Source organism: Palaemon carinicauda, chromosome 21 (assembly GCF_036898095.1).
Source record: "Palaemon carinicauda isolate YSFRI2023 chromosome 21, ASM3689809v2, whole genome shotgun sequence".
NCBI lineage: Eukaryota > Metazoa > Arthropoda > Malacostraca > Decapoda > Palaemonidae > Palaemon > Palaemon carinicauda.
In genome coordinates, this window is record NC_090745.1 from 36,097,718 (window position 1) to 36,112,574 (window position 14,857).

Consider the following 14,857-nt stretch of genomic DNA (forward strand, 5'->3'; position numbering starts at 1 on the left):
GCCACCATACAAAAGTTCTCGCAATTGACTTTGATCTTACAATACCTTGGTGATCAGCATGTATTTCAGACAAAACCTTATTTCTTAGTGAATTAGGAATAACTACCCTGGAACCTCTCATCACTATTCCTTGTGTCACACTCAGTTCATACCATATATCCTTATACGGTTTACAATTTTCCTCCTTTCCACATAAGTCTCTACCTGTCATTAAACTCTCCAAAACCTTACTAAGTACTGGGTCTTGCTTGGTACTGTGTGCTACATCTTTTGCAGTTATTGGTACATCATATACAGAAATTAACAGAACACTGTCATCATACTCTTCTGGAGCCTTGTCTACGGGTAATCTGGATAAAGCATCTGCATTACCCATATTTGATGTTGGACGGTATTCTATATCATAGTGGTACGCTGCTAACGTAACTGCCCAACGTTGTAGTCTTGCAGCTACCAACGTAGGTAAACTTGCTTTTGGACCCAATATTGCTAATAAAGGTTTATGATCTGTAACAAGTGAGAACTTTTTCCTACCATAAAGATACATATGGAATTTTTTAACTCCATAAACTAATGCTAAACCTTCCTTTTCTATTTGAGAGTAATTCCTTTCTGCCTTGTTCAATACTCTAGAAGTGAATGCAATTGGTTTTTCTGTTCCATCTGGCATTACATGAGATAATACTGCACCTAGACCTATGTTTGATGCATCACATACTAATTTAACTGGTAAATCCATCTGATAATGTACTAAGAATGTAGGTGATGTTATTTCCTGCTTGATTCTTTCAAAAGATTCCTGACACTCTTTTGTCCACTTCCATTCTACACCCTTATTCAACAGATTATACAATGGATGTGCAATTGTAGACAAATTCTGAATGAAATTCCCATAAAATGTTACTAAACCTAGAAATGATTGTAATTCCTTAACATTTTCTGGCACTTTTGTTGATTGTACAGCTTTAATCTTCTCTTTAGTTTTGTGAATACCCTTGCCATTTATTACAAGACCTAAGTATTCCACTGAATCAACTTCTAAAATACATTTGTTCTTATTTACTCTAATATTATGTTCCTTCAACTTCTTCAGAACTGTTCGCAATCTTTCTCTATGTTCTCTTGTGTCTTTACCCGCAATTAAAATATCATCTATAAAAATGAATACTCCTTGCATTCCTGAAAAAATCTTATCCATAGTTTGTTGCCATATAGCTGGACTACTTGCAACTCCATAAGGTAATCTCTTTGGTCTAAACAAACCTAAGGATGTATTTACTGTACATAATTCTTGTGAAGTTTCATCCATGGGAAGCTGTTGAAATGCTTGTCTTAAATCTAATTTAGAAAAAACACTGCATCCTGACATAGTTGCAAACATGTCTTTCGGATTTGGTAAGGGATGTTGAGCTACTTGCAGTTGTGGATTTAACGTTACTTTGTAATCTCCACATAACCTAACCTGTCCACTTTCCTTCACAATAGGAAATGTAATTTTCCACGTTTGAATTTATGAATAAGAGGAAAATTAATTTCCTTGATGGATGGAATGTCCAGTAGATGGCGTGTCAGTAAGTTTGCTCGGTTGGTCTTAGGTGGTGAACAAGTCATTCAGCTTCGGACGTTGGACTGAACGAACAAGCGTTTATAACACCGGTTACTATATATACAAAGGCGTGGCAAATCTTTTACACGGCTTAAAATGGCAAGCAATGGTGATAGTGACTCTGGTATTCAAGTTCAATTGAATACCATTTTGGCAGAACTTTCGAACTTAAAAAGAGATGTGCAAGGCAATTCATTAACCGTTGCCACTGAAGTGAAGAAATTAAAAACCGAAAAGGACTTGTCATGGAGATTTCTTGGAAACAAACATCAATATGAGTTTAACAGTGAACTTGAAGATGCAATTAACCAGTGCCTTTGGGGCGTAGAAAACGGAAAATTGGACTATGTGAGAGAACAGCTTGAGGAAGTTAGAGACAAAGTACATAAAAGGAATAAACTTGTTAGAATTGCCGATACATCAGCAGGCGGATGGGAAACTGTCAGGCAGTACGAAACAAATCCGGTTGCATCCGACAGCGAGGATGAATCTAGAATAAACAAGGCTGAGAGCAGGGCGCTCAAAAAGCAGAAGACTCGAAGTTATCCTCGAGGCGGTTCTCGGCGGTCGTTTGACTCTACTGCCAGAAACATTTATTGGGGTTCAGGCGTTTCCGGTCACAAACCATATGGATACGATCCGGTTGGAAGAGGCAGATTTTTTCGTGGGCAAACCAGCACCAATAGTTTCAACACAAGAAGTTACGGCTTCGTCGCTCCAGGACCCTGTTTTGCTTGGGGGGAGTTCTCACACTTCCGGCGGAATTGTCCCTATTCCAGAGGTGCAACCCTTTTCGGAGCAGCCAGTGCCGGCGGGGAGCAGGCAACTGGTGGGCCAGCAAGGAAGTAAACCGGAAGGGTCACCAGACTTGTTAGAAGATGAGTATTTTGACTATAATAGATTTACCCATGATTTTTATGAATATGAGCAGGGACAGAAAAGTATAATAGTTAGGGGTAGGTTAAAGAAACATGTTCAATTTTGGAGGACAATTGGCTCGAGTGATTTTGTAGTCGATGTAATAGAAAAAGGCTATAAGTTACCTTTGTATTTGGTACCTTCGAGAACCTTTTGTAAAAAAAAATAAATCTGCTTTGTTAGAATTTGATTTTGTTTCAGAAGCTATCCAAGATCTAGTAGATAGAGCACTAATATTAGTTTGCGAAAGCCCCCCTTATGTTGTAAATCCGTTGACTGTTTCCATTCAAAATTTTAAACGTAAAAGACTTATTCTTGATTTAAGAGAAGTGAATAAGCATTTGTGGAAACAACCTGTAAAATATGAAGATATTAGAATTGCATTATAATTATTTAAAAGTAAGGGTTATCAAATTAAGTTTGATTTGACCAGCGCTTATCATTTTGTTGACATCTATGAGCCTCACACAGAATACCTTGGGTTTTCTTGGATAAATAGGGAAGGAAAGACTAATTTTTACAAGTTTAATGTTCTCCCTTTCGGAATTTCAAGCGCCTGTTATATGTTTACAAAGTTGACAAGACCGCTGCTGAAGAAATGGCGCGGTGAGGGAAAGTTTGTCACCATGTGCTTAGATGATGGATACGGTTCGCAATCTCTTGATGGCGCAATTAAACTTAGCCAGCATATAAAAAATGATTTGTTGTCATCGGGATTTATCCCGAATGCAACGAAATGTATCTGGTCACCCACTCAGGTTCTGGAGTTTTTAGGTGTGATGCTTGATTCCGGAAAAAGTTCGATATATATCCCTGATCGAAGATTACTTAAGTGCATCAATACGATTTCAGAAATATTGAATGGTATTAAAGTACACAGGTACGTTCATGTTAAGAAAGTAGCGAGCTGTATTGGTCAAATTATCTCAATGAGTGTTGTCATAGGAAAAGTTTCTCAAATAATGACCCGGAATTTAAGTATTGACATACTCGCTGCTAGTCACTGGGATCAGTATATTAAAATTTCTGATGAAAGTAAGAGACAACTAGAATTTTGGCAAATATCTCTGTCGGAACTGAATATAAAACATACCAATGTGTCTTTTCAATGCTCAAAAATTGTGTATTCTGACACTAGTAGTACAGGGTTTGCTGGCTATGCAGTCAGTGCGAAAACCGGTATTTCATATGGTACATGGTCCATTGAAGAAAGTCTTAAGTCTTCGACATGGCGAGAATTGGTAGCTGTTTATCGTGTTTTACAGTCGTTAGGTCATATTCTGACTGGTCAGAGGGTGAAATGGTTTACTGACAATCAAGGGGTTGAAGCGATCGTATCGAAAGGTTCTATGAAGGTGGAATTGCAAAGTATAGCTATTGATATTTTTCGATTTTGTATTGCAAAGTCTATTTTGTTGGAAATGGAATGGATTCCTAGAACAATGAATGAAAAAGCAGATTATCTGTCAAAGATTATTGACATTGATGACTGGGGTATCTTATTTGAAATATTTGATATGGTTCAGGCTAGATTTGGAAATACACATATTGATTGGTTCGCTTCCGAACATAAGGCGAAACTGAATTCGTATTATTCAAGATATTGGAGTCCCACGTGTAACGGTATAGACGCTTTTTCAGAACATTGGGGAGGAAAGTTCGGATTATTTGTTCCCCCAATCACTGTCATTACACAGGTTATCAAGAAAATGGCCTTTGACAAAGCTGCTGGTGTTCTTGTTGTGCCTTGCTGGAAATCAGCTTTGTTTTGGTCATTTCTTTGTCCAACAGGGTCATTTATACCAGAGGTAGTTGATTGGTTCGATTTACCAATTAACAGAGAGAATTGTGTCTAGTAGGAGTGGAAAAGGTATGTTTGGAAATATAGATTTGAATTTCCGTATGTTGGCACTGAAAGTTGATTTTTCTTCAATAAGTTAGTCATTATTATATTTGCAGCGAATGTGAGGCTACGTCCCTCGTACGGGACTGCTTGTATAAAAGTTAAACTGTCTAATTTTTGGTTTTATGAAAATTGACAAACTCAATACTGTATTCAAAACATAACTTTAAAGATGGAGATGCAAAATAGTCAGTGGTATTTGAAGCACACGCAGTATTGCGTAGGTGCAGTAATATTTCAGAAATTATAATATAAATTAAGGCAGTATTGCCGTGTTTGGAAGCGCAAGCAGTATTCTGGGAGCGCAGTTTTATTTCAAAAAAAAAAGAAAGAAAAAAAAATAAATAAAAAAAAATAAATAAATAAAAAAAAAAAAAAAAATAAAAAAAAGCACCATATAAATAAAGGCAGTATTGCCGTGTTTGGAAGCGCAAGCAGTATTGCGGGAGCGCAGTTTTACTTAATAAAAAAAAAAAAAAAAAAAAGGATTATATAAATAAAAGCTGCCGTGCTCGGAAGCGCAAGCAGCATTGCGGAGGCGCAGTTATAATAGAGGCAGTATTGCCGTGCTTGAATGTGCAAGCAGTATTGAGGAGGCGCAGTCATAACAAGGCAGTATTGCCGTACTTGAGGTTGAGAGCGCAAGCAGTATTGCGGAGGCGCAGTTATATAAAGGCAGTATTGCCGTGTTTGAAAGCGCAAGCAGTATTGCGGAGGCGCAGTTATAACAATGGTAGTATTGCCGTGTTTGAAAGCACAAGCAGTATTGCGGAAGTGCAGGTATATTTGAATTGGTCTTTGAAAGTTTAAATGTATTATATTGAAGTTATGTCCAATTTCAGATTTATTAACCATCGACTTTGTGTGTTTTTTCAGATCCATAGGACCAAAATTGATCAGCTCCCAGAAGTGATGGCGGGAAAAGTGCACCTACTTCCGAATTTGTTGAAGAAATCAAGGGCAGATTCTACCAGTTCAAAATATCATGGAGCCTTTGTGCGCTTTCAGAAGTGGGTATCATGCAACGGCTTGGGAAGTGGAGACGCTTTTCCCCCCCAATTCTTTCATAGTAGCGATATATTTGGCTTCTTTAATTCAGTCTGCAAATTCACCTAGTCCAGTTATTGCTGCTTTCTATGCAATAAAATGGTACCATGACATTAACGGTCTATATTCTCCAACGAATTCAAAGTTAGTTGAAAATATTTTAGAAGCGGCTAAAAGAGTTTTGGGGAAACCAGTCGTTAAAAAAGAACCAATCACTGTTGATATCATTACATCTTTGTACAACAGACTATACGAATACAATAATATAAAAAATCAGAACAATTTGTGCATTTTTGATAGGCTTTTCTGGATTTTTGAGAAGTCGTGAAATGTTAAGTATTAAGATATCTAACATTGTATTTCATACTACTTATATGGCAATTTTTATGGAAGACAGCAAGACTGACAAATATAGAGATGGTTCTTGGATAATGATTGCAAAAATAGGTACAAATATTTGTCCTGTGGTTAACACTGTGAAATTAATAAAATGGGCAAACTTGAATGGTGATGATTACTTGTTTTGTAATTTAAGTGCTACAAAAACTGGACATAAGGTGAGAAATGTTAACAAAAAGATGTCCTACACAAATCTTCGTGACATATTCATAAATGCATTGAAGCCTCATGTGTCAGATGTGAAAAAGTATTGTGTTCATTCTATAAGATCTGGGGGAGCCACCGCAGCAGCTAACAACGGTGTCAAAGATCGTATGTTTAAACGACATGGTCGTTGGGCTAGCGAAACCGCAAAAGACGGTTAAGTGAAAGATAGTATCGATGAAATGTTAAAAGTATCTCTAAGTCTTGGCTTGTAGAAGTATTGTATTTGTTCATTATATTGCTGATCCAAACATGTTTAAGATTTATTCATTACAAACGAAGGCCCCCGTTCTTTATATTCAGCAACGTCCGAGTGCTATACGAACAGTCGTATCCAAATTCAATAAATTAAATTTGATTTGACTTGGTTTTATTTGTCCGTCCATACTGAGACATGGAGTATATACAGGAAATGTAATTTTCCACGTTTGAATTTATGAATAAGAGGAAAATTAAATTCCTTGATGGATGGAATGTCCAGTAGGTGGCGTGTCAGTAAGTTTGCTCGGTTGGTCTTAGGTGGTGAACAAGTCATTCAGCTTCGGACGTTGGACTGAACGAACAAGCGTTTATAAAACAAACAAGAAATTAAATTGATGTTATTAAGCCTTTTGTTTGGATCAGCAAATTGTAGTTATCATGATTGTTTAAATGTAATGGTGTATGTATAAAGTGTCTAAATGCCTTGAGTAAAGGCACCGTGTTTCAGCAACGTCCGAGTGCTATACGAACAGTCGTATCAAAATTCAATAAATTAAATTTGATTTGACTTGGTTTTATTTGTCCGTCCATACTGAGACATGGAGTATATACAGGAACTAATGGTGTAGCCCAATCTGAATATGTAACCTTTTCCCAAGAACCTTCACTTTCTAATCTCCTGATTTCTGTTTCAACGGCACTTTTCAATGCATACGGTACTGGTCTCAGAGCAAAAAATCTAGGAGAACTGTCAGGTTTCAAAACTAAAATTGCCTTTGCGTTCTTTACTGTACCTATTTTATCTTCAAATACGTCTTGAAACTCTGATATGATATCATCCATAGACATTTCATTTTTGTTTTCATCTTGTCTACCTGCAACCTTCAAAATACTACGCCAATCTAACTTCAAATACTGTAGCCAATCTAAACCTAGCAAAGTTTGTCCATTACCTTTTACTACTGTTAATGGCATTCTCTCTAATTTCTGTTCTTTGTACCGTACTTCTACGTTCGAAGCACCTATTACCTGAATATCAAAACCATTATAACTTTTCAAAACTCTATTTGTACCTTCTAACAACAAATTAGGAATGCTTTTAGCCATTTTCTCAGATATAATTGATACATCGGCTGCTGTGTCAACTTGCATCAAAATTGGTTTACCATTGATGATTACTTCTACCATGATATGTTTCTTTACACCTTTGTTGACTGAGTTTATGCGAAACGCAAAATCAGTTTCTGAACTAACCTGATTATCATAAACATTTTCCTCATTATTCTCTTGACCCATAGTATCAACTGTAGCATTTATTTTCTTTGCGTACTGTTTAGGGAATCTACAAGCAGTTGCAAAATGACCCAGCTTTCTGCAATTCTGGCATGTCTGTCCAGTAGCAGGGCATTTCTTTGCTTCGTATGCAAGATGATCAGTTTTACCACACCTAAAACACTTGGGTTTTTCCTGTTGTTTCTATGTATAAGCCTGATTCTGATATTTATGAACATTAGTGTTAGGCACTTTTCTATGACTAGGCTTTGTCATATTCCTTCTCTGATTCTCATTGGTTTTCCACTTAGAACCTACTGTATTAATTTTAGAATTTTCCATTCTATTGCTTGTAGAACTACCTATTATGTTACTTTGCCTATTTGATGTTTCTAAAGCTCTGCCTGTTATTAATACCTTTTCTAATGTTAAATCTTTATCTTGCAATAATTTCTTTCTTAGCTCTTCTGATGTGCAATGTGCAATTACTTGATCTATGATAACATTTTCTAACTCTAGAAATTCACATGAAACAGCTAAATTCTTTAGTCTAGTCACAAAGGCATCTAAACTTTCATTTTCTTTCTGATAAGCTTGCGCTGAAAACTGGTATCTTTCAAAAAATTTATTGACCTGAGGAGCAAAATATGTGGTAAGAGCCTTAATTGCAGCTTCACTTGTGTCATCTGTAGACTGCAAAGTCTTAAACACTTCCCGAACTTCCCTACCTGCTGTATGAAGTAATAATGCCTTCTTTTGTGCATCCTTCATGTTCCCTAATGCTTCTAAATAAATCTTAAATTCCTCACACCACTGTTGCCATCGTGTTGCAACAGAATTAGGCTCAGCAGTGATGCTGAAACCTGGGGGGTGCCCGATGTTAAAAGGCATTTTGTTTGCTTACCTTAATAACTGTGGTAGGTTAAGTTACTGTTCTGCAGTCACAAGTGTACTTCCTACCTACCTAACTTTAAATTTCACCCTTTTGTGTATTTGATGAAATTCCTATTCTGCTGCTGGTAAAATCTTCATTGGGCGATTTTACTCTTGTCCCCTGATGTACAAACGACCTTCTCTTGTGCTGGCCGTCCTTGTGCATAGGGTCCAATGTTTCTCCCTGCTTGCTTCTCCCTGCTTGTCCGTCGTCCTTTACGTCGCCAAATGTTCGATATTGACACTTAGGTAGGAAGTTCTATTAACCATAATAATTACCTGGAACATAGATGAACAATCGTTAGTAATTATTTCTCAGCTGATCCCATCTCGTCGCCAAATGTTCGATATTGACACTTAGGTAGGAAGTTCTATTAACCATAATAATTACCTGGAACATAGATGAACAATCGTTAGTAATTATTTCTCAGCTGATCCCATCTCGTTAATGTGTGCTTGATGGATAATAAGACGTTGGTATTCTAAAAAATACCTTTAATGTATAAAAGACTACATTGTAATGTTCACTCTGTGACAGCTGACTCCCAAGTGCATATGGAGCGTCCTACACAATCTGCCAAACCAAAACATTGCTAAACAAAAGAGCATCGCTCTGAAAAGACTTAAATCCTACTCCAGTACAAATCATAAAGAATCACATTCTATCTTTGAGGTAACCAACAAATGTTTGAATCCTAATACCAAAACAAATCATTACTCTTATGTATAAAGCATAACATGTCTTATTCACGCAATATGATGCAATGTTGCGCAATACCTGCAACACTTGAAATAATATAGTACATTACAATGATACATAACACGTAATTTTCTCTATGTTCTCTTTTATCTTTTCTAGAGACTAGAATATTATCTATGAAAATAAATACTCCTTGCATTCTTTTAAAAATCTTATCCATAGTTTGTTGCCATATAGTAGGGCTTTTTGCTACTCCATAAGGCAATCTCTTTGGCCTTATCAAACCTAAGGATGTATTTACTGTACATAGTTCTTGTGAATTTTCATCCTTGGGAAGCAGTTGAAATGCTTGTCAAAGATCTAACTTAGAAAATACAGTACATCCTGACATAGTTGCAAACATGTCTTTTGGATTTGGTAATGGATGAGGCTACCTGAAGCTGTGGATTTTATGTTACTTTGTAATCTCCACATAACCTAACCTGCCCGTTTTCCTTCACAATAGGAGCTAATGGTGTAGCCCAGCCTGAGTATGTAACTTTTTCCCCAAAACCTTCACTTTCTAACCTTTTGATTTCTGTCTCAATTGCACTTTTCAATGCATATGGTCTTGGAGCAAAAAATCTAGTAGTTCTATCTGATTTCAAAACTAAAATTACCTTTGCATTCTTTACGGTACCGCCTTTATCCTCAAACTCTGATAGAATATTATCCACGGACACTTCACTCTTGTGATCATCTTGTGTACCTTTAACCTTCAAAATACTAGGCCAATCTATTTTTAAATACTGTAACCAATCCAAACCTAGTAAAGTTTGTCTTTTACCTTTAGCTACCTTTGATGGCATTCTATCTAATTTCCGATCTTTATACTGTACTTCTATGTTCAAAGCACATATTACCTGAATATCAAAACCAATGTAACCTCTCAAAACTCTATTTGTACCTTCTAATAACAAATTAGGAATGGTTTTAGCTGTTTTCTCAGACATAATTGATACATCAGCTGATTGTCAACTTGCATTACAATTGGTTTACCATTTATGATCACTTCTACCAATATAGGTTTCTTTGCACTTTTGTTGATAGAATTAATACGAAATGCAAAATCAGTTTATGACCTAACCTGATTATCATAAACATTTTCTGTATTATTCTCTTAGCCTATAGTATCAACTGTTGCATTGATATTCTTTGCTTACTGTTTAAGAAATCTATAAATATTTGAAAAATGGCCCATCTTTCTACAATTCTGGCATGTCTGCCCCGTAGCAGGGCATTTTCTTGCTTAGTATGTAAGATGATCAGTTTTACCACACCAATAGCATTTGTATCTTTCCTGTTGCTTCTGTGTATAGGTCTGATTCTGATATTTGTGAGCATTAGAGTTCAGAAACTTCCTAAGACTAGGCTTCAATGTATTCTTTCTCTGACTATAATTGTCTTTCAATTTTGAGCCTATGCTGCTAATTTTTGAATTTTCCATTCTATTGCTTGTAGAATTACCTATTATATTACTGTGCCTATTTGATGTTTCTATAGCTCTGCCTATATAATCAATACCTTCTCTAGTGTTAAATCTTTATCCTGCAGTAATTTTTATTTTAGCTCTTGTGATGTGCAATGGACAATGACTTGATCTATGATAACATTTTCTAACCATGAAAATTCACATAAAACAACTAAATTTTCAAGTCTAGTCACAAATGGTCTTTCTGATATGCCTGTGCTGTAAAGTGATACCTTTCAAAAAATTTATTGACCTGAGGGGCAAAATATGTGGTGAGAGCCTTAATCGCAGCTTCAATGTCATCGGTAGGTTGTAGTGTCTTAAACACTTTCCAAACCTCTCTACCAGCTGTGTGCAGTAATAACGCCTTCTTCTGTGCATCTTTATTACTACCTATGGCTTCTATATAAATCTTAAATGCCTCACACCATTGTTGCTATCATGTTGCAACAGAATTGGGTCCAGCAACAATGCTGAACTTCTCTGGATATTCGATGTTCAGGGGTATTTTTGACTTCTTACCTAAATCCGGTTAGGCAAATGAAATCTAGAAAATTACCTGGTCACTTCCTAACAAAGTTAATTCTAACCTGATTCCTGTGTTAATTGCACCCTTTGTGTACTTGTGCAACTAACTTTAGTAGCTCTACACCTTTTGTTTTATGTAAACTATCATTGCTTACAGTAAATATTTACCACATAATGCCTACTTGTAACAAATTTCAAACCTACCTTACTTGGTCCTAACAAACAAAATATTAATGTATGATTTTTGCTTCTTTCTTGACATCGAACTTGAATGTTGTGGCGTTCCTCTGGTTGGCAGTATTCCTGCTTCATGGGGTTACATCTTCTGGTTGGCTCTGCTTCCCTGCATGGGTTTCGTTTTGACTGTTGCCAATGTTGAGTATGGTGTTGGTATTTAAAGTTGATTACTGCCCTCAAACATACTTGGAATAATAATTGTTTATTAGTTGAGAATATTTCAATACCATTATCTTCGAGCCTTGTCGTCCTGATGGAAGTTCCTCATTGGCTGTAATCCTACCTTACTTGGTCCTAATAAACAAAATGATAATGTATGATGTTTGCTTCTTTCTAGACATCGAACTTGAATGTTGTGGCGTTTCTCTGGTTAGCTGTATTCCTGCTGCTTGGGGTTACATCTTCTTGAGTGATTTCAACTGGGGCACTGATTACGAGGTCGCTAAGAGAATCCAGGCTATATATGGCTTATTAGAAATATAAAAAACACGTTTGAATGTACAAAATGTATTGTATACACGCATACACACACACACACACACACACATATATATATATATATATATATATATATATATATATATATATATGTATATACATATATATATATATATATATATATATATATATATATATATATATATATATATATATATATATATGTATATAATTATATATGTGCATATAGGTATTTGTATATATATATATGTATGAATATAGGTATAAATATGTACATATGTAAATATATGCACAGTGGAACCTCTACATACGATTGTCTTTACATACGAATTTTCCAACATCCGAAGTAAAATTTGATCAAATTTGCGTCTCGACATCCGAAGTCGTGCTCCAACATACGACGTAGATCATACGCATAGAATTTTCTCGAAGCGTCGATCGTAGTTTCTTGTTTACGCCGGTAGACGGCAGCACATCGGAGGGACGCCAATCGAGCGTCGCCTTGATCAGTCCTCTCATCTCGTGCGCATCGTGTGGTTGTTCTCTATTCGCTCCGTTATTAACAGTGTTTTTTATCTCCTTTTTTTCATGTTTAATTTTTGATTTTACGTATAATCATGGGTCCTAAAAAGCTTAGTTTCGGTTCAGGAAGTAGTAGTGGTGAGAAAAGGAAGAAGTCAATGCTTTCATTAGAACTAAAACAAGAAATAATAGAAAAACATGAGCGAGGTGTGCATGTTACCGATCTGGCTAAACATTATGGCCGGAATATGTCTACGATCTCGATGATCATAAAACTGAAGGCAGCCATTAAAGCAGTCAAACCATTGAAGGGGATCACCATTATTTCTAAACATTGTAGCCCTACTCTGGAAGAGATGGAACGCCTTTTGTTGATCTGGATAAAGGACAAGAAGATTGTTGGCGATACGATCACTGAAACGATCATTTGTGAGAAGGCCAGCGCTATCTATTGTGACTTGAAGGAGCAGGCGGGCTCTGGGGGTGATTCGGGGGAGAGTTCAACCGATCCCACGACGGAGGAATTCAAGGCGTTTCGAGGCTGGTTCGAGAAATTTAGGAAACAGACCTGGATTCATTCAGTTGTTCGGCATGGAGAGGCTTCAAGTTCGGACACCAAGGCTGCTAATGATTTTGTTAAAAAGTTCGAAAAGATCGTGGAGGAGGAAGGCTACGTAGAGCAGCAGGTTTTCAACTGTGATTAAACTGGTCTGTTTTGGAAAAAGATGCCTAGTCGAACATACATTACCGCCGAAGAAAAGAAAATGCCTGGACATAAGCCTATGAAGGATCGGTTGACTCTTGCGCTTTGTGCCAACGCCAGCGAGAACTGCAAATTAAAGCTGTTATTAGTTTACCATTCCGAAAACCCTAGGACATTTAAAGCACATTGCTGCATGTTCTATGGCGTTCTAATTCTAAGGCTTGGGTCACTAGGCATATCTTTGTGGAATGGGTAAACATAGTTTTTGGTCCTGCTGTCAAGAAGTACCTTCAGGAGAGGAATTTGCCTTTGAAGTACTTGCTTTGGTTGCATAATGCACCCGCTCACCCCCCAGCGAAGATGATATCATCGACGAATACAAATTCATCAAAGTGTTGTTTCTTCCACCGAATACCACCCCTATCCTCCAGCCCATGGACCAGCAAGTCATATCTAATTTCAAGAAGCTCTACACCAAGCACTTATTTAAGTAGTGCTTTAATATCACGCAAAGCACCAACTTAACTTTGCGTGAATTTTGGAGGAGCCATTTCAATATCGTGCACTGCTTGAAGATCATAGATCAGGCTTGGGAGGGAGTAACTCGTCGGACACTGAATTCAGCTTGGAAGAAGCTTTGGCCTGATGCTGTTCCTCCCAGAGATTTCGAAGGTTTTGGCCCCGAGCCTGGACCTGTGCTTGCCGTCGAGGAAGACGTTGAAGAGATTGTATCCCTTGGAAAGTCCATGGGTCTGGAGGTCGATGAAGATGACATCACCAAACTCGTCGATGAGGATCATGAAGAGCTCACCACTGAGGAAATCAAGGAGCTGCAAGCCATGCAGCATGATAAGTTCCAAGAGCAGTTGAGTGAGTCGAAGGAGATCGAGGAGGTAGGTCACATCTTACTGTAGGTACGACGGAAATAAAACAGATGTTGGCATATCATCAACATGTGGTTGATTTCATCGATAAGCATCACCCACAGAAACTTCAGGTTTGCCGTGTAGTTGCGCAGCTTGATGATGTTTGTTTAACACACTTTAGAAAGATTCTCAAAAGCCGTACCAAGCAACTTTCTCTCAATAGTTTCTTTAAAAAATCTACGAAGCGGTCTGGTGATCATGATGAAGAGAAAGAAAGTGAAGTAAAAAAAGTAAGACTGAATCGAGTGAAAGTGATGCAAATTAAAAATAGAAAAGGAAAAAAAAAATAATAAAATATAAAATGAAAAAAAAAGAAAAGAAATAAGCTAAGTTAGTTTAAAGTTCACGTAGTGTAAGTTAGAGTAAGTTACTGTACGTTATCGCAATCACCGTCTCTACCTCCTCGCTGATCTTCCGTCTCCTCCTGCGTAGTGTTAGTAATGGCGGTCATTGCGCCCCCTCTACCAAACAAAGACCCCACCAGCAAGGACTTGGTCGACAGGCCACAAGTTCTGGGACCCTACCAAGAGTCTCACCCCCCCCCTCCAACCATCCTATACCAGTCTGCTCCCCTTGAGATCTCATTCTCAGCCACCTTTTAAGAGTCACGTGACAACATCGAGGTCCCAGGAGAAGGAGGGAGGCGAGATGTGAAGGATGTAGGAGCACGTGACCAAGCCTGACCAATAAGACAGCGGTCAGGCCAATTCCCCCCTACCACCCCCAATTGGGGGCCAAGTGGGGTTGAATCTACCCAGGGAAAACTGGGGATCTTTCTTCGTGACTCAG

The 14,857-nt window shown here is 37.4% G+C and overlaps 1 protein-coding gene across 1 annotated transcript; it reads left to right on the forward strand.

The window, feature by feature from the left end:
• Positions 1 to 3,150: 3,150 nt before the first annotated feature.
• Positions 3,151 to 4,380, forward strand: LOC137614835 (uncharacterized). Its single transcript, XM_068344495.1, has one exon. The coding sequence runs from the start codon at positions 3,151 to 3,153 to the stop codon at positions 4,378 to 4,380; it is 1,230 nt and encodes a 409-aa protein (XP_068200596.1).
• The last annotated feature ends 10,477 nt before the right edge of the window (positions 4,381 to 14,857 follow it).

What these genes read in the sequence shown, in the direction of transcription:
- LOC137614835 (XM_068344495.1), top strand. Translation starts at nt 3,151, where the DNA reads ATGTGCTTAGATGATGGATACGGTTCGCAATCTCTTGATGGCGCAATT.